Genomic DNA, 26,153 nt, shown 5'->3' with positions numbered 1-26,153 from the left:
ATAACAGAACACTGAGATGACAAGTGGAGGCAGGTTGTTTATTGGAACCACAGCGGCAAACAGACATGGTATGTGAACAGGGCATAAAGATCTGACCAGCAACACAGACAGATAGAAAGTGGCGCTTTTTATACTGTGTCACCACACTACTATTCGGTCCCTTCCATGAACTGGTATTTACACATATTTTGTCTCCTTTGTATTTAACATATAGAATATAAATACTACCGCTGTCTACCGCTACTTACATCCCCAAAATACAAATAAACCTAATAACCATTATTAAACATGCACACTGATTTGTTAACACCCCCTCTCCCATCCAGGTCCTGCCTGGAATGTTCATATTGGTGTTTGTACCTACAGGGACCTCTTTTACCCAAACACCCTGGTCTTGCGCAAGCGTGCACACGTGAGTGCGGAGCACAGAGAAGCAGTCAGAGCTACAGGCTACAGTGAGGCTAAAAACAGAGTTCATATGACGTTTATCGAAACAACTTTTTATGTCGGGGCTTCAGGACACTTGGATCACTACGGATGGGCATGTTGGAGATATTTTGTGGTTTCAATTTTGTGTTCTTGGATGTTAGTCTGGGGCGCCGTCAGCCATTAGGTGTGCTAGCCACTCCCCCCGCCGATCTCCGCAAGGGGATGTGAGGACTCTAAAACTTCACCAGAGCCTCCCTCGGCATGAGGGTGAGTAGATAATGGCTGAATTTTCATTTTTGGGTGCACTATCCCTTTAAGTATCAGTGATGTAACCTGCGTCAGTGCTTTTTTGGTAACAGCCGTGGGAGATTCCCTTTGAAAAACATTGGAAAGAACACAGATGGACCTGCCCTTTAAGTACGTTCTTATGCAAATACTTCTAGTTCTCAATGACAGACTTTTACTTGTAACAGATTATTTCTACACTGTGGTTTCAGTACTTTTACTGTAGTAAAACATCAGAGTATTTGTTCCACCTGTGACTGACCTGCATGTGCTGCTGTCCTGGCTGGTTGTTGTCATCAGTGTACGGAGGGTTCCACAGCTGGATCTTCTCCTGCTTCAGCTGGTTTTTCAGCTTTGCCTCCATGTTCTGCTCCGCCATCACCTCTGAAAACAACGACAGAACAATCAGAGGAAGGAGGAGGAGGAGGAGAAGACAAAGTGAAAGAAGTTGTGGGAGGAATTCCCCCCCTGGAGTTTTGTTTCCTCAGTTTAGTGACTCATTTCTGCTGGAGGAAACTGGAGCAGAGACAAACTCCAACCAACTCAGCTACACTGCTGACATTCTACTCATCAACTGAAAGCTGTGGTTCCCAACCTGAGGGTCAGGGCCCACCCAGGGGTCAAGTGGTCAAATGAGGAACCCTGCATCATGAGATGCTAAAAAAGCAGAAGTCGGTTAGTCAATCAACAAAAAAACAGCCAACTATTTAAAAAAAATAGCCAACTATTTTGATCATTAATTAATCCTACAGTGATTTTTCACACAAAAATGGCAGACAAAATGCTGTTGCCTCTCAAATATGAAGATTCTGCTTTTCACTGTTTTATATTAAATTGACAATTAAAGACATCACCTTGGACTTTGAGAAACCAGAATGGACATTATTACTATTTTTGACATTTTATAGACCAAACGATAATCAATTAATCTTGCAAATCCTGGTCAGGTTAATTGATGATTGCAGCCCTACTCACAAATATTGGTCTCAGAAAGTCCAGCATGGCTTAGTGCTCAAGTCAAAGATTTATAGTCGCACCCTAAAACCTTTTGGTCCTCTATTATTTTCAACTATTCTTAGTATGTTTTAAATCCAAATGTTGTAAAGAGATGTCATGAGAGTTTTCTTGTGTGTTGTACTGTAACTGTCTGTCATAGGACATCATTCATCACAAGCATCAGGCAATTAACTGGTCTCAACAACATGTTGCTTGCTGATTAACTTTACTTAGCTGTCAATACTAAACTTTAACGTTATATGAAACAGAAAAGCGACAGTGGCTAACGTTACTGCACAGTGACGCCGGCTGACATTTAACTAAACATGTAATTAGAGAAATTATGGAGAATATTAGGCGCGGGTAACGCAGTTTGATCTAATTCTAATATCTGGGGTTAGCTAATAGCTAACATCTGGAGAAAGTAAAGTTGAGCTAACGTTAGCTGACGTTAAGATTTGGCAGCTGCTAGCTTCAAAGCTTGTTTCGCTGTGATAACTCTTTCAATACGCCACCAGACGCTGTTAAATCTGTTTTGCATTTACCTTAATGTCAGAGGACTCGATGACAAAGAGCTCTGCAGTCCGAAATATCCGTTAAATCTCCTTTAAACCTCTGTTAACCGTCAACTTCTTCAGCACGATGTTGTTTTTGCTTTTTGTCGTTTCTCGGAAGGAGGTGACAGGAGTGGAGAGGGCTCACTCTGAGGACGTTTCAGGATCCAGTTCGCGTAACGTAAGCTAACGTGGCAAACAGTTCGGCGTCTATATGACAGCCGAGAGTCTTTCCATATAGACGATCTTTGATCTTCTACGGCGCCGTATAAAGGCCAAAATCCTCATGTAGGCTGTTTTTTAAGTCAGAAAGAGAGACCAGACAAAGCAACCCATAGTAAAGTAAAATAAATTCAATAATATAAAAGAGAAAAAGTAAAATGAACGAAATTAAACATGACATTGATTAAACAACACATCATTACATTTAAATAAAATGAAATTACATGATATAAAGTAAGATAAAAGAATAAAATGAAATATATCAGAAAAAAATAAAATGTAACATTAATTAAATAACAAAGTCAAAAATATATCAAATAAACAAATTAATAAAATTAAGTAAAACAAAAATTAAGTAATATTAATTAGAAAAACAAAAAATAAAATAAAATGTAACATTTATTTAATAACAAATGTAAATAAAAAGCAAATTAATAAGATGATAAACATGAAATAAAGTTGAAGATTAACATGAAATAAAATAAAAGTTAAGTAACATACATTCGAAAATTAAAATGAATAAAATGGATTCTAACATTGATTGAATAACAAAGTTAAATATACATAAAATAAATGAATAAAACAAAATAACATGAAATTCAATAACATAAAAGTAAAGTTAAAAAATAAAACAGAAAAAATTAAATAATACATTTAAAAATCAAATTAAATTATGAAATTAAATCAAGAAAATGAACAAATAAAATAAAACACCATGAGATAGAAGTAAAATAATGTGGGAAAAAAACAACAAAAATAAGAAAAAGTAAAATTAAATAAAATCAATTAAAATGAATGAATAAAATAACATGAAATAAAGTTAAGTAAAATAAAAACTAAAGTGAAATAAAATACAATAAGGGATAATGAAACTTTGAGTCTTCATAAGAGAGCAGAAATTTATGTTCAGTACGAAATGAAATTCTGTTAATATCTGACTGATCATTATTAATGTACATCTGATCATTTTAATGCAAAGTTTTCAACTACATAAACACATTTCTTCTCATGAAAGTCTTCCTTGGGTATACAATTTTTTTTAGATACAGGACATTCTTAAATTAAAAGGTATATACAGTACAGGCCAAAAGTTTGGACACACCTTCTCATTCAATGCGTTTTCTTTATTTTCATGACTATTTACATTGTAGATTCTCACTGAAGGCATCAAAACTATGAATGAACACATGTGGAGTTATGTACTTAACAAAAAAAGGTGAAATAACTGAAAACATGTTTTATATTCTAGTTTCTTCAAAATAGCCACCCTTTGCTCTGATTACTGCTTTGCACACTCTTGGCATTCTCTCCATGAGCTTCAAGAGGTAGTCACCTGAAATGGTTTTCCAACAGTCTTGAAGGAGTTCCCAGAGGTGTTTAGCACTTGTTGGCCCCTTTGCCTTCACTCTGCAGTCCAGCTCACCCCAAACCATCTCGATTGGGTTCAGGTCCGGTGACTGTGGAGGCCAGGTCATCTGCCGCAGCACTCCATCACTCTCCTTCTTGGTCAAATAGCCCTTACACAGCCTGGAGGTGTGTTTGGGGTCATTGTCCTGTTGAAAAATAAATGATCGTCCAACTAAACGCAAACCGGATGGGATGGCATGTCGCTGCAGGATGCTGTGGTAGCCATGCTGGTTCAGTGTGCCTTCAATTTTGAATAAATCCCCAACAGTGTCACCAGCAAAACACCCCCACACCATCACACCTCCTCCTCCATGCTTCACAGTGGGAACCAGGCATGTGGAATCCATCCGTTCACCTTTTCTGCGTCTCACAAAGACACGGCGGTTGGAACCAAAGATCTCAAATTTGGACTCATCAGACCAAAGCACAGATTTCCACTGGTCTAATGTCCATTCCTTGTGTTTCTTGGCCCAAACAAATCTCTTCTGCTTGTTGCCTCTCCTTAGCAGTGGTTTCCTAGCAGCTATTTGACCATGAAGGCCTGATTGGCGCAGTCTCCTCTTAACAGTTGTTCTAGAGATGGGTCTGCTGCTAGAACTCTGTGTGGCATTCATCTGGTCTCTGATCTGAGCTGCTGTTAACTTGCGATTTCTGAGGCTGGTGACTCGGATGAACTTATCCTCAGAAGCAGAGGTGACTCTTGGTCTTCCTTTCCTGGGTCGGTCCTCATGTGTGCCAGTTTCGTTGTAGCGCTTGATGGTTTTTGCGACTCCACTTGGGGACACATTTAAAGTTTTTGCAATTTTCCGGACTGACTGACCTTCATTTCTTAAAGTAATGATGGCCACTCATTTTTCTTTAGTTAGTTGATTGGTTCTTGCCATAATATGAATTTTAACAGTTGTCCCAACCCTATTGATAAAGCAAGAAATTCCACTAATTGACCCTGATAAGGCACACCTGTGAAGTGGAAACCATTTCAGGTGACTACCTCTTGAAGCTCATCGAGAGAATGCCAAGAGTGTGCAAAGCAGTAATCAGAGCAAAGGGTGGCTATTTTGAAGAAACTAGAATATAAAACATGTTTTCAGTTATTTCACCTTTTTTTGTTAAGTACATAACTCCACATGTGTTCATTCATAGTTTTGATGCCTTCAGTGAGAATCTACAATGTAAATAGTCATGAAAATAAAGAAAACGCATTGAATGAGAAGGTGTGTCCAAACTTTTGGCCTGTACTGTATATATATACATACATATGTATGTATTTTTTGTTTTTCGAGACCAAGGTGGCCAAGGCCTGTGACAGCTGTACTTTTAGATACGGTCCCTCCCTCTATTAAATATGAAAGGAGGCCCCCACATGCTTGAGCTTTACATTGCTGACTTGTACAATCAGAACTAGACTCACAAGTTAGACGCTTTGCTTAACTAAAGACTGATGTCTTTCTCCCTGATTTTGTGTTTAGATGGGCGGATACAATTTCAGAGTTTAAAAAAACTCCCTACATTGCAGAACCAATAGTAAATCCGCAGGGCGGTCCTTTGGTGGCTTGCTGAACTCTTGTACTTGTAAACATAGTCCAACTACGTTAAAAGTTTTAAACAAAGTCGCTGTAAGTCCTTCATTTCCACAATCTTGTGGACTGAGCACACAGAGTTAAATCTCTCGGCATCCATTTTCAAGCTCTCTGTGTGTTTGTTTCCCTGCGGACGAGAAAAGGGGGAGCGCACATTTCCGGGAGGGCGTGTCCTTTTAAAAAATGCAAGAGGCGTTGCTTTGTTGCCGACCGTTTTCTCCAGTGTATTAAACACACTTTAGAAAGGAGTGTCCCCAGACTATCAGAAGGCGGAGATCTCTGATTGTCTGGTGGTGAGACTAAATCAAAACAGACATGTCCTGTGATTTTCAGCCTTCTATGATTATATTTACCCTTTACAGCAGGCACATCCTGACAGCTGAGAATATTACTGTCACGTATTGTCCCCCCTCTATTAAATATGAAAGGAGGCTGAAAATCACAGGACATGTCTGTTATGATGATACAAGTCAGCGGTCCCGAAATGTGTTTCTCTTCTAAAATTCAGATTCTACATCTCGGAGGCGACGTTTTTCCACATATGGGCTTCCTTCACAGGGCTGCCAATTTTTAAAAAAACCTTGGAGTGAGATTCAGCAGGACCGACCACAATTTTGTTGTTTAAGCCGACACATAAAATGTTTGTTTGTCAACTGATTTGGTAGATGCGATGCTGGATTTTTGGGGCGCCTGCTGGAGATGGATAGGGCCTAATACCTTACATGCAAATACCATACAGAGAGACAATGGTGGTATAGCGGGTGTCTGGGGGTCCTCTACCAGAAAATTTTGGATGTGGTAGATTTGATTTCCTGCATTCTGGTGGGTTTAGGGGTAGCATTCTGGAGATGGGCAATACCTACATTCATTCAAAGCCACCCTGACTTGCAGGGCCTTCACAAGTGAACCTGCATTCAGCTCAGAGTGACTGAACTAGGACTTGTCTATGTGGCATAGCCTATTACCTTATAGACACAAGACCCATTTTGGATTTAAAGCAAAATTCATGGTTGAAATGGTTGAATATATTCTGATTAAGATCCAGCTAAAATATTATTCTGAGAATAATAATATATTTTGTGTATTATTGTAGTCTAAAGAGCATTTCATGATAAATCTTTAGACTATGCAAATCTAAAAGTGCCTAGACCTAGGCCATTTAATTTCATTTTTGACATTTACAAAGCTCTGGTCCACTTTCTCCTCCCTGACCCTGCTGTTTCTATTGTGGCAATAAAGATTAAAAAAATATGTGCAAAGCAAAATTTTGAAATAGAATTAGGAATAGTAGTAGTGAAATTGCTGTGAAAATTAACCTCAAAGTCAAGTTTATGCTATAGATATTTTCTCTCAGCCAGTTACAAGTGCACCGAATGCGTGCCGCTACGGCGTCACTTTGGGTTGTGAGCGTGCATGACGCGCATCTACATTGAAAGTAATGGGTTTGTGCGTGCAAAAGACATTACATCTGAATGCCCCCATGCACACACACACGCTTTAACCAAGGCGGCGGCCAAAAACAGCCAGGCGGCCTGCCTTTGTCTTAGATAGGCTGGGAAAACCCTGATAAACCCTGATATATATGTATACACATTTTTTAAAAATGAGATAGTCTAAAACTTGGTGCAGGTGGGGTGGCAAGGCATTTTTTAGTGGTGGCAGCCGCCACCCTATGCCACCCCAGTAGATCCGCCCCTGCAGTAAGGTCCAGTAACACAAGAAAAGATACTTTACAAGAATCTTTGCTGAGATGAATGTCATTTAAAACCTTTATAAGAGCAGTCTCTGTGCTGTGATGGGGCCTGAATCCAGACTGGGAAATGACCGCCTCTGTTGCAAATTAACATAACTCAAATCCAATTTTGTCACTGATGACATAATTACATTTATTGACTGCTATTTGTTAATATCAGCCATATTTTCATTATTTCCCATTAGTTTTTGATGATAAATGAACACTTAAGAGCAAAGGGACACCATAACAAGGACTGGCTGTTCGACGTGGACTCGACGAGACTCTCAGAAGGATGAGTACATCCCCAGCCTCCGGGCAGCCTCAGAGATCCTTGGGGTCTTCCTATTGGGAAACGGGTGGTGGACCTCGGCAGAGGACCCCACCCCTCCTACACTAAACTGCCTGGCAAACCTGAGGGCTGGGGCCGAAAACTTCCTGGAGCCCCTCCAAGCGGATGAGGTGCTGCCAGTCTGTGGGACGACGTTACCGGTTGTTCTATCAGCAGACTGGTGCTCCTTCAAGTCCTCATGCAGGCTGGTGATGGAGCTGCTCGGGGAGTAGCTGATGGAGGCGATGGGGGTGGAGCTTTCATCAGAGCCGGTGGCTGAAAACTCCCAAGGATCACTGAAGGAGCCAGCAGAATGCTCCTCTTTGGATCCATCTCTGGAATGTTGCTCTGCAGCGTCGAGTGAACCAGAGACATGAAGTTGGACAGGATCCATATTCTCTGTGTCTACTCTTGACGTGTCAGAGGGAACTTCTTCTTTGGTGCTGCAGATGGAGCTACAGGGAGAATCAGATGTCAAATCCACAAAGAGTTTTCTGCTGACAGACTCACAGGAAGATGATGAATGTCTGTGAAACAAAGACAACATGGAGGAAACTGTCAGTCAAGATATCTTCTGTCTTATTTCTTCTTTTCAGCTGTGGGTTAAATGTAAACTTCATAGATCCATGAGACACATGGTGCATACATTAATTAACTTTACCCGGACCTCCTGAGACCCCAGCTTTTGTTTGGTATGCATTTTAATTTCTCCTTGCTATTTAAGATTAGAAGGACCTGAATAGTATATAAAAACTAAACATCTTCTTTGAACAGTAAGTAGTTTTGTAAAAAAAAAAAAAAAAAAAGGTGTATAGCTAGCGATTAGCTAACGTTAGGTATGAAGTATTACATAGAAAGAGAGGCAGTTAAGGTTAGGATAAGGGTAATGGCAGGCTACAGCTCGTTACTTATACTAATGCTAAGTTAGCTATTAGCTAATGTTGGCTATGAAGTATTATATTAAAGGAGAGGTGGTTAAGGTTAGGGTAAGAATTATGTAAATTATGTTAATGGTAAGTTTGCTATTAGCTGACATTACATCTTGTTACTGATACAGTGAATCACGTCTTCATGTATTATGAATTATAAAGTGGATTTTTGCTACATTTAGCTTTAGATTTTTGCTACATTGTAGCACTGAAGCAGGGTTCAGATAACTGTCGTGTTGGTGGGTTTGTCTTGTTCTAGTGGTGTGCATGGTTTGTAGGGATGTGTCGTGTATGCTACAAACAAAATTGTGTCTGCAGCTATGCCTCGACTGACTGGGAGGAACTGTTGGTGTTTGTTGTTTCCGGGGAAGAAGCTATGAGCTGCTGTGCGGTGACACGGGGACAGCAGTGCTGGTGGAGGCCCAGGTGGACATGCCAGGGGTCGCAGGTTGTAGGGTCAGGGTTAAAGGTTACAGCTGGCGGTGGCGAGCTGCTGTTTGGTTCCCACGGTGACATCAAACCTTGAGGGACAGGGATGATGCTGACAGCCTTGGACAGTTCTTCCGATACTGAGAGGGAGAATTTCATAAAATATGATCACGTTTAAAGACAGAGAGAGAGAGATTAAACTTAGGGAATGCCATTTAAGTTAATGTTACATAAATAAGAATGTCTGTGAAATAGATAAATATCTCTCTAAAATAAATATGTCAATAAAAATAAAAAAGTCTACTAAATAAATAATGACATCTTTGAAAAAATAAATATGTCTGTGAAATAAATAAATAATAAATAAAGAGGTCTATGAAAAAAATATTTGTCTATCAAATCCATAAATGTGGTCAGTGAAATTAAGACATTTATTAAAGAAATAAAGATCTTCATGAAATAAATAAATGACAAATGGTGTATGAAATGAATAATTATTATTAAAATAAATATGTCTGTGAAATAAATCATTGAGGTCTACTAAGTGAATAACTATGTCTGTAAAATAAATTTGTCTACTAAATAAATAAAGACATCTATGAAAAAACCAACAATTATTAAATAAAATATGTATTACATAAATAAATATGTTTATGAAATAAAGATAAACACAAAATAAATAAATGCAATATATGAAATAATGTCTATGCCTCTATCAAAATGCAAATGTCTATGAAAATAATAAATATAATAATGAAATAATAAATAAAATTCTCTCCATTAAACTAAACTTTTTCACCACAAATTTGCACATTTTCTTCTATTCTCTAAAACTTTATTTTCCCAGCACGATGCATGAGTCACGTGTCTCCGCAGGTAAACAAACACAAGCTTCAGCTAACCTGTCCTAAACAGGAGCACCTGAGTGTGTCTCTTCTGTGTCTCTCTGGTGCACCTGTACTGTTCTCTGAGCAGAGAGATGTCCATGCTCCTTCTGCTCTCTTCCTCTTCCTCCTCTTGCTGCAGTCTCATGAGCCGCTCCTTCTTCCTGACACCTGCAGGAGACACGTGCACACAATGACCTTTGACCTGCACACATCTGCACGCCCACAGCTCCATGACAACACCAGGGACCAACACGCAAACACATGACTTTGTTTTAACTGCTGTGAGTTTGATTTATACAACTTTAAATGATTATACATCAAGAAAAAAACATGATATAAAATTTATTACATTTTAGATTTTTATTGAATTTTTATTATTATACTTTTTGACTCGTTCTTGTAAAACATTTAGACATTTCTGTTTTTGGTTAGTAAATGCCATCAAATGGTTCCTTGTTTTGTATTTTATGATAATTATTTTCTATAAAACAAAATGAATTAAAAATGTTAAAAATAATAACTAGTTGAAGTTATATATTATTAAATAATATATTTGATAATAAGATGCTGCAGCTGCAGTATTATGAAGTGTTAAAGAGAGCTATTAATAAGAGATATTAACAATTAATGTTATAAATAATATGAAAAAACCAAATGTGCACAATGCCAGAAATGCACAGCGTTGAGTGTCATGTTTGTTGCTATCACTGCACTGTGTGTATTCAGTATGAGGGTTACAGCATTATACTGGTTTCAAGGTAAACCATGATATGAAAACTGATGGTTATCATTGTTATGTCAAAAGGGAGACTTTTTGCACATACTTCCATAAAAAATGTTTTCAATTTTCAGTTATAGAAATGAAACATTTGTTCAACTAAAAACTGTTTTAGGGTCATTCTGACTGATAATAATAAAAATTCCGATCTGTGATGTCGTGATATTGTGATAGTTATCATATTGTGCCCATATTTTTTTCATATCATAATCTCATACCATAACATTATGTCCTAACTTTAGTCTTTGTTCTCATTGGTTTTATTTTATTCTATTTCATATTCAGTATCTTTATATTTTGTCTATTTAGTTATTGCACATAATCAGGGGCGGGTAGTAACCTGTTACAAGAAACACACATACATTTTTTTTTTTTTCCTGAAGAATGAGTACTTTTCATGTTTCTTTTTTAAACTATGCTACTGCTCTCTACTCAAATATATTTTTGAAACAGTAATCCCCTTGATCATCACTACTACATTACAAGTCTACTCCAACAGCAGGGATTGAGTGTAGAACATGCAAGGAGCACCTCTACTTCAGATGACAGAGCTATTCACACATAAAGTGTAACTGAAGGTGTTTTCTTAAGCGAGTGAAGAAAAACACCCTCCTGACGTTATGAAAGTGAAAGTGGCTGCAGACACACACACACACACACACACTCACACACACACACACACACACACACACACACACACACAGAGCCACCGACAGCTGCAGCTAAAGGTGAATGTCACCCACGAATGTGTCTCAAATCGCATACTTCCGTTAGTACACTTCAATGTAGTACACTATCTGCAGTGGCACTAAATTCAGTAAGGTAGTGTTGTCTCAAATCATGCATGCTGTTTTGCACTTACCTAAAGTGACGACAGCGTCTTCTTTTTTTTAACCGCCTCTTCTTCCTTATCATATTCTTTTTAAACAGCAAATTGCAAACGGACAATGCAGCATTATCGCCAACATTTGACCGCTATCTCTGCCCACACATAAACCAAACTGATGCCACATTGCTGCAGTACCTAGGAGCAAGTTAGCTAGCTAGTACTCGCATTATTGTTGGCAGTACTGAATCATTACAGACCCAACAAACATTACTGACTGCTTCTAATCAACAACAGTAGCCTACTGGTACCCAGTGCAAAAAACATGTATAACTAACAGGCTCCTTGTTGTCCCCAGCCACCATGTCAAGATTTGAGAAGTTTGTGATGTAGCTTCTGCTTTGTCACAAAGATGGCGATCGCTGAGCGTGAGAAGTGTCTATTTTGACTGCACCAGTAGTACACTGCATTTTCCTGTACTATGCAGCATGAATGCACTCAGTGCACTTGTGCACTCAAAATATTAAGTGGTTAGAACAGAAGTATGTGATTTGAGACACACTGCAAGTCACAAAGGTAAGGTTGGTAAGTATAATAACATTAACTTATCTTGTAGCTAGTGGTCTATTGGCCTTTGTATTCATTCATCATCATCAAAAGGGGTTAGGGTTATTTTTGTATTATTTTTTCAGTATTTTGCACAGGCCTGGTTACTCTAAAAAACAACTTTTGAAGAAATTATTTTACATTTGCTTGAGTAGGTTTCTCAAATGATAATTTTCATTCAACTGTTACTTGAGTCATTTTAGGAGAGTAATTATACTTTTACTTGAGTGTAGAGTTTTTAGTACTCTACTCCAAAATACTACTTTAAAAGCCCTGCATTTAAAATGTATTCTACGAGGTAAAATATGTAATAAAATATACACAAAGTTTGATTTATCACTGGATGAATTTGTTTTATTTCTAATGATCACAACTGATTTGACAATCTGTGGAATGATTTCAATCTGTGAGATTTTACCCAGGACTGAAAGAATGAAGTTAATTATTTGACACATTTAGGAACTTTTACTGCAGTTTTGTTTTTGTTTTTATAAACATAAAGGAACAGTAATAATAAAACAGAGCTGCCAACATGTTGTTTTCTAACAATCATGTCACAGTCGTGTTAATGGAACACTATCCCTGCTAAGGTACATCATGACTGAGTCCCACAGAAGGTGTGTGTGATGTGTTTGTTATTTTACCGTCCAGCAGCTCTCTGCTGGGACTCACACAGCAGCAGCAGGAGCAGGACATCCTGTTGGCCTCAGCAGAAAAACACCTGCTGCAGATGTTTTTTTGTTTGATGTTTTATTCCCCCGTCAGTGGAACCAGCATGCACCTCCTGCAGCATGGGGACTTATGGTACATATAAAACCCCTTCAGGAAGCTCAGACAATCCAAACCTGCTCATTAAATCCATCAAATCCAGGTCCAGATTTTGTGAAAACTGCAAAATAAAAAACGTTAAATAATGAGTGTTGAGCAGTGGAAGGAGGAATGATGTCTGTGCTGTGTTACCTGGTGAGGCAGGAAGCTGGACTGATGAAAGCACACATACACACATATTATGCTCTGACTTTGATTCATGTGTAAACAGTGAAGGACAAAGTGTTGACCTTTCTGTTCACACAATAAACATGAGCGTGTTTGACATGAGTGAAGAACAAACGCTGTGTTCATTACTATTCAGAGTGAAGTGATGTTAAACAGGATTAAGTCCTTAAAAACTCTCCAGCTAATTCAGAATGCAGCAGCTCGTGTACTAACAGGAACTAAGAAACGAGATCATATTTCTCCTGTTTTAGCTTCTCTGCACTGGCTCCCTGTAAAATCCAGAATTGAATTTAAAATCCTACTGTTAACTTATAAAGCTCTAAATGGTCAAGCTCCGTCATATCTTAGAGAGCTCATAGTGCCTTATTATCCCACCAGAACACTGCGCTCTGAGAACGCAGGGTTACTCGTGGTCCCTAAAGTCTCCAAAAGCAGATCAGGAGCCAGAGCCTTCAGCTATCAGGCTCCTCTCCTGTGGAATCATCTTCTTGTTACGGTCCGGGAGGCAGACACCGTCTCCACATTTAAGACTAGACTTAAGACTTTCCTCTTTGATAAAGCTTATAGTTAGGGCTGGCTCAGGCTTGCCCTGTACCAGCCCCTAGTTAGGCTGACTTAGGCCTAGTCTGCCGGAGGACCCCCTATAATACACCGGGCTCCCTCTCTCTCCCTCTCTCTCTCTCTCTCTCTCTCACTCTCATCCTATTACTGCATCTTGCTAACTCGGCCATTCTGGATGTCACTAACTCAGCTTCTTCTCCGGAGCCTTTGTGCTCCACTGTCTCTCAGAATAACTCATACCGCAGCGGTGCCTGGACAGTGTGACATGTGTGGTTGTGCTGCTGCCGTGGTCCTGCCAGATGCCTCCTGCTGCTGCTGCCATCATTAGTCATTAGTCATACTTCTACTGTTATTATACACATATGATTATTGTCACACATGTATACTGCCAGATATTAATACTTACTTTCAACATATTGTACCACAGTAGCCAGAACTATAACTATAATATTATTACTTTCATTAATGTTGTTGTAAGCTACTGTCATTACCTGCATCTCTCTCTCTCTCTCTCTCTCTCTCTCTCTCTCTCTCTCTCTCTCTCTCTCTCTCTCTCTCTGTCTCATTGTGTCATATGGATTACTGTTAATTTATTATGCTGATCTGTTCTGTACGACATCTATTGCACGTCTGTCCGTCCTGGAAGAGGGATCCCTCCTCAGTTGCTCTTCCTGAGGTTTCTACCGTTTTTTTTTCCCCGTTAAAGGGTTTTTTTTTGGGGAGTTTTTCCTTATCCGCTGTGAGGGTCTTAAGGACAGAGGGATGTCGTATGCTGTAAAGCCCTGTGAGGCAAATTGTGATTTGTGATATTGGGCTTTATAAATAAAATTGAAAATTGATTGAAATTGATTATGTAACAGTGAGAGAGCAGATTCCAGGCAGCAGTTTGTTTGATATCACTGACTGTTTGAGCTGTGTTGAAGGAAACTAACTACCAGACAACAGTTACCCTGCTGAAATGTTGTTGTCACTTAGTGGTGGACTCAGCCTGTGTGATTAATAGAGACCAGCGGTGCGTAGAAAGTTTAGTAGTATGTAGCACAGCCTCTATAGCACTGCATCAGGTTTTCTCCACTGAAAGTTTGCCCTAATGTCTGAATGTCGAGTGAATGGTGACCTGTTGATCTTGTTGTTACCTGTCACCCATGGACGTGGTTTATCGCTTACCTTACCTAAAGGGCAAATCATAATTTATTTACATGATCTCCAACTTACATTTAAATTTAAAAAAATCAGGTCCTTTAAGGCAGTTGTGGTTTCCAAAAATATATGCATGAGCATGTGAGAGTCTAACCCCTAAATTGAATCCCAGCACCCCTAAAATTTGAGATTTTTTTAAAAACATTTTTACTGTATGTCCTTTTTTAACAACCTAGAAAAGTGTCAAAACCATACAGTACTTGGTTGAAACGTAATATTTTAACAACAAAAATAAAGCCAAGGTGCTACTGACTAGCTAACTGACTGGATGCCCATTAACATTATAACACTATTGTGTGTGTGTGTGTGTGTGTGTGTGTGTGTGTGTGTGTGTGCATACATTGTACCATAGGCAGGGTTGCCTCTCTTTTATGTTATTATTATTATTTTGTAGATTTCAAGCACTTTTCTTTTCTTTTCTTTTCTATTTTTATTCATGTATTTTTATTATATAATACAGACAAGAAAGAAAAAGGCAGAGACAAACATTGGAAAAGTCAATTACTGTTAATGTGTTAATGTTACATGTTGTGCATTGCATTTCAAATAAAAGTCCAAAAAATAAGTCCAAGGTCCATTTTTGGTACTCACTATAGGGGGCTGGTTTACTCCAGAAACATACATACTGTTTGTGTGTATGTTGAGGAGCTGCTGTATCAAAATGAGTTGTCTTCCCCCAGAAATTAGGGTTACGATATGTTTCTTTTATGATTCCAATCCATTCCTCTTTTGCTGTGGCTCAGCATTTAAATAACCTCTATCAGATTTGATGGTTTAGTCACAGACTTTCCCAAAAAGTGTTGTGTTTTTCTTTCACAAATGTGGGAATGAAATTGAGTTAAAATGTACAAAACAGTGAAATTTATCTTGCCTGGCCGGGCAGCTCTCTGGGTGCTCAGCACCCCTAAACCTCTGATCCTAGAATTGCCCCTGGGTCAGACAATCATACAGAGTGGCAGGCAGTCTGCAGAGTGTAGATAAAAGGTATCCTTGTTGGGACTCCTTTATAGACAAGTTAGGGAGGAAACTGATAAGACAGTACATGAGGCTGCAAGGACGTCAACCGGCTAGGACCGGTTCTGTGGTTAACAAGTCAACTTAGCCTTGAACAAATGTCAGAACAAAATATCAGAACAGAATGAAACAAACATGTTTTCCTGCTGTAGAGTGAGTGACGAATGGACAGCTACTTGACAGATGGTGCTTCTCAGGGTCAAGGAAGGATCCTTAAAGGTAGGATCTGGAGGATTTTCAAACAAAACAAAATATAGACATATACAAATGAAATCCTGCTTAATCATCCCCTATGGGCTTCTACTCATATGTGGTGGTGACTCTGTTTGCAGAGCTCCTGCCCTTTAACTGTATTTTGATGTTTTTGTGAGCTCGGACCACTTCTGGGCGGAGATTTCCCCAGCCAATGAGAGAGCGCAGGTGCCGTGCCCGAGCATGTCCAAGCGTGCACCAGCGCGAGCCTTGCCTGAACCTCTTCTGTGAAGCCTTCTTCCGTACCTCCGGGCTCTGTACACCCGGGAGAGTTGAGCCTGATAGGAGGGGCCAAATTTGAATGTGTGTTTACAAACAGCAAATGGAAAATCCTCTAGACCCTACCTTTAAATGATGGAAATTCAAGGAGGTTATATCATCGAATACCGTCAAAGGACTGTTCCAATGTCAAGGTTCCTTTGACTTCTACCAAGGACTGAGTCATTCCTTAAGAGAATTTTCAAGGATACATGTGTGTATCCTCAGCAGACATAAAGCACCCACAATTCTTTCCACACAATTTGCTGGAATTAAAGGCAGGGCCTCTTTAGTGACACACACTTTGGCACTCGGTAGCCTGTTCCAATGTGTGTTCACTGAATACTAGAAAGGAGTCTTGCCTAGCCTCTGTAGGACCTGACTTGGAATGACGCATCCCACCAAGGAAGCATCCTTGACTTTGAGAGGCATTGAGAGACAACAGCAAACTAGCTCAAAGGCATGGCCAATTGCAAGTCTGATGCTGAATATATTAAACTATGTGGACTTGAACTAACAACTACAGAGAAATCCGGACCCCGTGGCTGGACCAGTTATTTTCTATTCTGTAGCTCCTTTGAAATATTTTTTCAGCCCAGAGAGAGCAGGGATGAAAGTATTGGGGAACGGTTGTAACACAGGCCTTTTCTCTTGTAACACAAATGTCAAGACTTTGTTGGGCAGTCCACAGGAGCTTCACCCCACTACTGAGTCCACAGCAGAAAATCAGCCTGATCAGATCAGTTTTGCCAGTTACAGTAGAAAAACAGATTTTTCACTCACTGAGTAAGAAAATAGTTAGAATAAAAGCATAAAAAATATTTGTTTTAGTTAGCTAATCTAGCTCGCTCGAACCCCTGATCTCAGTTCGACTTACATGTTCACTTTTTCCTCCTTGTTGGTCCTCAATGGAAATTTGCAAGTTGAAATTCAGAAATTCGCAAGCTGAAATTGACGCAAAACAAACGCAACTCTTGCTTGACACTTTCCTTGGTCAATCTACTACCTTGGACTGAAATTGAGGACCACAATGGAAATAAGCCTTTGGCTTTCTTGTGTACTTAATCCTCTTTGTACTTAATCCTCTTTAAAAATCGTATATGGAGTCTGTCTTATTGATCAGTCTGTCATGTATATTTAAAAATTTTGTCTGTCTATCCATCTATCTATCTATCTATAGGCCCGTTTCCACTGAAGAAGTTCCTGGTACTATTTGGGGGGCAGGAACTACTACAGGAACGTCCTCTCGCTCGGCCCTCTCAACCACCGTGTCTCCACTGAGAGTGGAGTATGAGGAAGGTTCCTGTAAAGTTACGGGCTCTGGATGTGACGTAATCGTTGCGCGACCATTTACCGGGGCGACGTAGGGACGCCGTTAGCTGTTAACCCTTAGCGGTGTCTGTAATAACTCACCAAATGGCCCGTGAGAAAAAATATTTTTTCCAGCGGATGTCTTAGTTACAACATGATTGAGCTAACTGGAGTAGTTTCATGTTGTATCTGACAACGGGAGGCTTTTAACAGATGACGTCCGATGTTAGCTTTGCTGCTGTTAGCTGTCCCTGTCAGCGGCAGCCACTGATGCTTTCTAGACATCGTGATTTCCCAAAACTGAATACATACCACACATATCAACACAAAACTGCTTTGCTAGCTCAAACATGTTGTAACTAAGATATCCGCTGGAAAAAATATTTTTTTCATGGGCCATTTAGTGAGTTTTTTTACACGTCTGCTGAGTTTTAAAAATGCCGGCTATTTTGTTGCTTTCTGTTGACATCACATCCCTCCTTGAGTATATCCAATCAGCACCAAGTAAATCCCAAGCCCCAGCCAGGAGTCTTTCAGGGCCATTCTGAGTACCTACTCCGAGGCAGGGACTTGTTTAGCCCCCGTAAAAGTTCTGGAACTCTGTCCTTCGGGGGTGGTTCCTGCGGTGGAGACACGCACCAACGGCCCCGGCCCCGTAAAATTACCCCAAGGTTCCTGCGGTGGAAACGGGCTTTATCTATCTATCTATCTATCTATCTATCTATCTATCTATCTATCTACCAAAAAAATCAACTCTCACATTGATTCATCACACTCACTTCTGTGTGGCGTACCTGAGACGAGTTTGAACCCATGTCTCCTGGTCTCCTGTTGGTGTCCTTCACCGCTGGAACATCTCCAGGGTGAAGAACCAGAGGGAAAGGGGATCAGACTGAAGCTGCAGACACTTCATCAACCGGCAAAGAAACAAAGTTTAAACACTGAAATTTGTTGACACTGACAAACTAACAAAGTTTAATTCTTCTCTGTTAGAGTCACTTTATCTTAGAGAGTCCACAGAGTTCAGCTGGTAGAGAAACTACTCTACAGTCTTAAGATTGTGGGTTCAAATCATTCCTGTACAATTTGTTTTTTTCCTTCTGTCACTCCAGAAAAACCCTTAAATCATGCAGCTCTTTCAATAAGAAAGCAAGAGGAAAAAAAACAGGCTGTACCCCGCCTTTTGCACAGTGTCAGCTGGGATAGGCTCCAGAACCCCTGTGACCCCTAACAGGATAAGCGGTTATGGAAAATGAATGAATAAATAAATGAATAACTAACTAAAGATAAAAAAAAAACTAAAAATTCTTATCCATTTATTTATCCATTAAAAACCCTGAAACCTGATATAAGACCCACAAATGTAGAGCAACCCCCTGGACCTTCAGCTTAAATGAAAAGTTAACATCACTTTTCATAGTCCTAAGAGTGTGGCTGGTAAAGAAACTGCTCCACATTCTGAAGGTTGAGGGTCCAAACCTCACCTGTACTGACTCTCAGAGGATTGTTTCATAAAGGTGTCTCTTATTGTGAAAAGCCTGTTGTGAATTTAATTGAACAATTAAAGTCTCTCACCCCTTAACTCTGCTGCCAGTTGGCTTACCTTGACATTCTTAAGTTAACTCTAACCAATATAATTCCCTTTGCCCAAACCTAAGCAACCCAACCACTGAAAACAACAATCACTTACCAGTTCAGAGAAAGATATTAGGGCAGGTCATTCCTTTGCTGTCCTAGGAAACACAAATCCATGTACCAGGAGCAGCTGCACATCCTGCAAACCTACCTTAAGAGGACATGTTTTCCAAAAAGCCACCTTGTTGAATTGCCCTTCGGGAATGAATAAAGTTCTTTCTTTCTTTCTTTCTATCTATCTATCTATCTATCTATCTATCTATTGCATATCCACTTAGCGGGAAGATGCTCGACTAAAGCTCATGATAACCATTTTTACCTGATTGAAACACAGTTTCATCACCAAGCAACTTGCATGATGCAAAAACATGCCATACAACAGCTGAGACTCCACAGATTCAAACGGTCTGCGTCTCATCACTACAAAGAAAACTCAGTTAACTAGCAGCCGAGGAAGAAAAACATAAACTAATGAATAGTCTAATGGATAATCCAATGTCTGAGGGTCATTATGAGTCTGTTTCTGAGTATATTCCACCTGTTTCTTTTCCTTTGCATTGCATGTGGAGGAAACAGCAGGAAGCCTGCCTCTGAGCCTATTGTCCCCCACCCTTCCATTACACTATCTGTGTCTCCATCTAATGGCTCAATAGTGGTACTACACTTCAATGGCATCACTCTTGGCACAGGTCATGTTCAGATGTGTTGTGATATGGTTTTAAGTTTCTGGGCTCCAACTGTACAATTCCAAAAGGATATTCACTTTAAAAATGTTCAGTTTTGTTAGGCTGGAATTAAGTCTCTGATTTATGCTGTGTAATTTACTCTGACCCAGGAACATCTATACTGAAGCTTTCACCTTTGCAGACATCTCACAAGTGTTTAAGTAGTAGTTTAATAAGTAGTTTAATAAGTCCTCATTCAGATAAAATAATAAAATATGGAAAATTTAACTTTTTTTTGATAAAGTAAACCAGGCTGAAATGGCACCGAATAGTAGGAATGACCCTAAAAACAAATATTTATAATAACAAGACAAAAGTTCGAAGGTAATCTATGTGATACATGTTTTTTGCAACTACTGTTTACTCTCATTGTGCTTGGTGCAACGCCCTCCACTGATGACATGACCTTTATTGAAATGAATGAATTAATGAATGAATGAACTTTATTTGTATAGCACCTTTCATGCACAAAATGCAGCACAAAGTTCTTTACAATTCAGATTGCAGAAACAAACAGCAAAGAAATAAAACCATGCAATTATACAACACTCATGAAAGGAGACAGGAGTAGAATAAATAAATGTATCAATCAATAATTAATCAAGAAAAAAATACATATATACAAACATATTAAAGGCAAGGTGTTCCATATTTTTGGGGCGTAGCAGCTAAAAGAAGCATCCCCAAAGGTTTTTGTAATAGCATTAGGGACAGCTGAAAGAGCAGCTGTGCAGGATCTCAGGGTTCGTGGAGGGACATAAGGTCATAGGGAATCTGTTGAGGGGCAATGCCATTAAGAGCCTTAAAAACCAGAAGAAGGATTTTAAAATCAATTCTAAAAGATACTGGGAGCCAGTGAAGGTTACGTAAAACAGGAGTTATATGGTCTCTCTTTTTAGTTTTTGTTAAAACCCTGGCAGCAGCATTCTGAATGGTTTGTAATTTTGCAGTTGCAGTTTTAGGTAGGCCAGTGTATAAGGCATTACAATAGTCAAGACAACTGGAAGCAAAAGCATGGACAAGCTTCTCAGCATCTTGCTGGCTCAGTAGAGGTCGTACCTTAGCTATATTGTGTAAATGATAAAATGCAGTTTTGGTTAATGAGTTAAAATGAGCTTTATAATTTAGATCGCAATCAAAAATGACACTAAGGTTTCTGACTCGAGGTCGTGTCTGTGTGGCTAGATGACCCAGTTTAGTGAGAACCAGGTCCCTCTTACTTTTGGAGCCACCGAGGAGGATCTCAGTCTTGTCTTCATGTGTCATCAGCATAGCTGTGAAATGACACACCAAACTGATGGATGAAAGATCCCAATGGCAACATATAGATTGAAAACAACAAAGGTCCTAGGACACTGCCTTGGGCCACACCATAGTCAACATTAATTGTCTCTGATATGTGCTCCCACATTCTGACCTGAAATGCCCTATCAGAAATATAGGAGTGAAACCAGTGAAGAACTGTACCAGATGGACCCACCCATTCCTCAAGACAGCTGAGTAGAAGATTTTGATCAATAGTGTGGAATGTGGCACTAAGGTCGAGGAGGATCAGGGCAGAAATATTCCCACTGTTGGATCGTTTAAGACTTTAAAGAGCTGTCTCTGTGCTGTGGTTCTCTCTGTAGCCTGATTGGAAATTTTCACAAATACTGTTTTTTGACAGGTGTTCGTTTAATTGCTTGAACACTACTTTCTCATAAACCATACTTAGGAAAGGTAGATTAGAAATTGGGCGGTAATTATTGAGAGAGGAGGGATCCAGGTTAGGTTTTTTGAGTAAGGGTTTAACAGTTGCAGTCTTAAGCCTGATTTATGGTCCTGCGTTAAATCAACAACGTCGCTACGTCGTAGGGTACGTGGTTATGCTATTTATGGTTGAGAATAATATTCTGGGATTGTTTGAGTTGGCTGTTATAATATTAGAGAAATGGGCACGTCTCTCATCCCGCACTGCTTTATTGTAGGTAGTGAGAATTTCTTTGTATATATTGTGGCAGACAGACAATTTATGTTTTCTCCATTTGCGTTCCGCTCTGCAACATTTACATTTCAATTTGCAAATAGCAGTAGTACGCCAGGGCACGGGTCTCACCACAGGTTTTTTCTTCATCTTTATGGGCGCAGTGTCAAGCACATTAAGAAGTTGGGTGTTGAAGTGAGCTACAAGGTCGTGTATGTACAAGCCTGTATCCCACCTGCTCAAAACTGGTGGAAATGTGGACTGGTTCTTTAGAAAGCCCTATGGTTCCAAGGGTCCTGACCGGAACTGGTTCAAGAACCAGAGCTATTTTAGTGGGAAAGGGATATCAGTGACATGTTTGGTTGACCTTCAGGACAACAGATCAATGCTTTTTACTTTTCTAAAATGTGAAGTGACTTATATTTCAGCTGAAATGTCTCAGAGGAGTCTGAACCTGTCAGCAACTGCTGATGGAGCCTGTCCTATCTCTCCATGCATGGTTTAAGGCAGTGATACTAAACTTATAGGCTGCGGGCACCCGTTAGGGTGCCAGGTGGACCTCCAATCTTATTCTATTCTCAGTGAAGATCAACTGATTTACACTGGGATTTTTTTTGTAACTTTAATATAAATTAGGTGCCATAGTACATAAAGTACACAGTGGCTAACTGTCACGTTATTTTAGGTGCATTGACTGATGTCCTCCTCATGTTCACCAGTGCATGGTACATATGCTCTATTCTTTCAAAAATGGGTTGTGTTCTTAATATGTTAACTGGCTAACTAGCATCTTTTGGTCTTCCTGTTTCCCTTTTTGAATGACGAATATTGTCTGCTGGTATGAAGAGTTATTTCCTCTCACACAGGCACAGAACGACCTTGGTAGTTGGCTGTTAGCTGTAGTCTTTGCGTTGTGTTCAGACACAGGCGACGTGTGGTGATGCAGTACTCAGTCTTCGTCACAGCTAGTTCTTTGATGTGGGTTTGGTGTGTCTGGGCCTTAAGGCCTGAATGGTTTTAAATCTCAGAAACACCCCTGCATACACCTGACCTGTGCAGAGCTGCTGTGACCAATCCCTTGAAGGGACTTTTTTTTTTTTTTTTTTTTTTTTTTTAGGACAGGTATGACATGAAACAGAGGTACAGCCAGACACAAACCAGAGATGTTGCAGTCTAATGGCAGGTGCTTTACCAAGGCTCAAAGAGATTCAAATTTTTCATTTTTTCAAAAGGTGCGGAAAAGGTTTGAACTCACAACCTAGAGACCGTGGAGCAGTTTCTCTACCAGCAGAGGTCTCAGGACTTTGGGATAGTAGGTAACTCTCAGTGAATTAGACTTTATCACTTTGTCACTGTGAAGTTTCAATCAGTAAACTTAACCTGCATTCATACCTAATCAGGCATCCCATCCACAAATGCTCATCTTCCCACTCAATAGATGATCATTTTTATTTATTTCATAATCTTATTTATTTATTTCATAGGCATCTTTATTTGTTTTTATAACCATATTTATTTATTTATTTCCTAGCCACATTTATTTTAAGTTATCTTTATTATTTTCACAGAAATCTTTATTTATTTATTTATTTATTTATATATTTATTTCATAGACATCTTAAGTCATTTATCTACTTATTCCATAGCATCTTTTATTATTACATTGACATAATCATTTATTTATTATTTATTTACTCCATAGGCATATTTATTTATTTTATCGACATCTGTATTTATTTATTTCATAGCCATCTTTAATTATTACATGAATATAATAATTTATTTATTTTTTATTTACTTCATAGATATTTATTTCATCTACATCTTTAATTATAACATTGATATAATTTATTCATTTTATCGCCATCTGTATTTATTTATTTCATAGCCATCTTTGTTTATTTAATCGACATATTTACTTATTTATTTCCTAGCCACATTTATCTTTTAAAGTTATCTTTATTAATTTCATAGAAATCTTTATTTATTTACATATTTATTTCATAGACATATTAAGTCATTTATTAATTTCATAGCATCTTTAATTATTACATTGACATAATCATTTATCTACTATTTATTTACTTCAAAGGCATATTTGTTTGTTTTATTGACATCTGTATTTGTTTATTTCATAGCCATCTTTAATTATTACATTAATATAATCATTTATTATTTATTTACTCCATACAGTTGACATATATATTTATTTCATTGACATCTGTATTTTATTTATTTCATAGCCACCTTTAATGATTACATTGACATAATCATTTTTATAATATGTATTTATGCCATAGGCATCTTTTTCAATTTCATAGCCATATTTATGTATGTCTGCCTTTTTTTCCAATTTACTTCCTAGTTGTATTTATTTATTTCATAATCATGCTATTTCCTAGCCACATTTATTTTTCAGTTATCTTTATTTATCTATCAGAAATCTTTATTTACTTTTTTCAGACATATTCATTTATTTCATAGACATCTTAAGTCATTCATGTATGTATTCCATCAACATAATTATCTTATTGACATAGGCTATTTATGTATTTCATACTGACCTTAAAGCAACCCTTACCTTTCTTGCATTTCACACAGCACTTAGAAAAAATTTGAACATCCACAACTCCCGCCTCCCTCCAAAGTCCCATCCTCCTCCTCCTGCAACTCCACCTCCCTCCAACGGCCTACTCCCCCCTCCTCCATTACGTCCTCATTACATCTATGATAGATGTAGGCGTTGGCATGGTAACGTTAGATACACGGAAGAGGAGGGCGAGTGTAACGTTACAAATGCAACCCCGGAGTTTTAAAACTCAACCGGAGTCAGTGATGACTGATGGGTTTTAGAATAAGGTTACAGTGCTAACGTTAGATAGTAGCGTTAACGTTACTAGTAAGTGGAAACACACAGGGAAGATAACGTTAATGTTTCAGAGGCTACGCTACAGTAGGCTAACGTTAGCCATTAGCAACTGGGTGCTGTGTTCAGAGATACTGGATAAAGGAGATACCCCACCGTAGGTTTATCCAATGTTAAGAAAACGGTTACTCTTCCTGTCTCCTAAGTGGGCGTGGTTAGCGCTCCCTCCAATCAGAGCCCTCACGCAAGATGTCGCGAGAACTTGTTTTCTGAGATGGACAGGGCTCAAACAAAGTTAACTTTCTCTTGATCTGTGCGGATGAAAAATGCAGCTTTAGTGTCAGAATGTTGGTAAGATGTGTGGCTTGTGGAAAATGAACCCAATATTTACTTTAGTGACTACAGGGCGAAAGAATTGACCATAAATTGTGATCACGTTCATTTTCCTCATTGACGACAATACATTCAGAGCTGCTGCAAGTCTCCTACGGGGGCGTGGCGCTGACATCACTGAATCAGGAAGTGAGCTGAGTAGGGTATCTCGCTTTATCCAATATCTCTGCTGTGTTGTAATATAACATTATGAACTGAATTGAACTTCTTTGTCATTTTTAAAAACAATTTGTGCAACATATAAGAAAGACACATCACAGCACCATGAATTGTTTGTGTATACACCAGGAGCTTACCAGATGATGCAGCCTCCCTGTCTGCTCTGTGTAGCGTTAGCCTCCTTAGCTCAACACCGGCGTCTTATATGTTGCCATTCATCCATGTCTCAGTGAACACAAGGACGCAACAGTCCCTCACTCCTCAGTTAGTGGATCTCCGTTGTCGGATATAATCCATTTCGTGTCCAGTGAGCGGACGTTCGCCAGAAGGCTGCTGGGAACAGCTGGTTTGACGGGGTTAGCTGTTAGCATAGAGTTAACCCCTCCGGCACTCCCCCGCTCCTGCGTCCTGTCACAGCACTGGGGCCGGCATCTTCCCTTCAGGACAGCTCCAGGCGATACCATGGTCATCTCAGGTTACTAGTTTATATCCACAAGCCTCCCTGTTACTAGTTTATATCCACAAGCGTCCCTGTTACTAGTTTATATCCACAAGCCTCCCTGTTTCTAGCGTATTTGTTGTCTCACAGACTCAGGGGTGGAGGGTGTGGGGGGGATGTTATGCAAGCGGTTACGTCTGTCGGAGGCCTCCCCGTGGGGAAGACAGACAGGGCAGGAGAAAACTCCGACCAATCATTCGGTCCGAATGCAATGATTGGTTGGAGTTTTCTTAGAACCATATGAGAATGGTATAATGATGAGTTTTTATTTCTGGTGGAATTCATTTACATTTTAGTGTGCCATCAGCGTATTAATAGCATTTTAACCTA

At 39.2% G+C, this 26,153-nt stretch overlaps 2 protein-coding genes across 6 annotated transcripts in view; both read right to left on the bottom strand.

Moving 5' to 3' along the window:
- The window catches only part of nub1 (negative regulator of ubiquitin-like proteins 1), a 52,836-nt gene extending 50,422 nt beyond the window's left edge, over positions 1-2,414 (bottom strand). For all 3 annotated transcript variants that reach the window (XM_033638295.2, XM_078162508.1, XM_078162507.1), the window contains exons 1-2: positions 2,256-2,414; positions 977-1,098 (exon numbers count right to left, since the gene is read on the bottom strand). In XM_033638295.2, coding sequence (XP_033494186.1) covers positions 977-1,093 — 117 coding nt within the window. In that variant the 5' untranslated portion in view covers positions 1,094-1,098; positions 2,256-2,414. The remainder of the gene's footprint in view (positions 1-976; positions 1,099-2,255) is intronic.
- Positions 2,415-6,241: 3,827 nt separating this feature from the next.
- Positions 6,242-25,959, bottom strand: LOC117264947 (uncharacterized). Of its 3 annotated transcripts, XM_078162511.1 has the most exons (6): positions 25,462-25,959; positions 18,378-18,490; positions 12,636-12,880; positions 9,797-9,949; positions 8,800-9,034; positions 6,242-8,063 (listed from the first exon to the last, which is right to left on the bottom strand). In XM_078162511.1, the coding sequence occupies exons 3-6, from the start codon at positions 12,685-12,687 to the stop codon at positions 7,493-7,495; spliced, it is 1,011 nt and encodes a 336-aa protein (XP_078018637.1). In that variant the 5' UTR covers positions 12,688-12,880; positions 18,378-18,490; positions 25,462-25,959; the 3' UTR covers positions 6,242-7,492. The 3 variants fall into 3 exon arrangements, with proteins under 3 accessions (XP_078018637.1, XP_078018635.1, XP_033495174.1); XM_078162509.1 differs by having other exon boundaries at positions 18,378-25,914; XM_033639283.2 differs by lacking the exons at positions 12,636-12,880; positions 18,378-18,490; positions 25,462-25,959 and having other exon boundaries at positions 9,797-12,242.
- Positions 25,960-26,153: the final 194 nt, after the last annotated feature.

This window comes from Epinephelus lanceolatus, chromosome 20, assembly GCF_041903045.1.
Source record: "Epinephelus lanceolatus isolate andai-2023 chromosome 20, ASM4190304v1, whole genome shotgun sequence".
Classification (NCBI taxonomy): Eukaryota; Metazoa; Chordata; class Actinopteri; order Perciformes; family Serranidae; genus Epinephelus; species Epinephelus lanceolatus.
The sequence above is the reverse complement of the archived record's forward strand: the minus strand, read 5'-3'. Positions and strand labels throughout refer to the sequence as shown.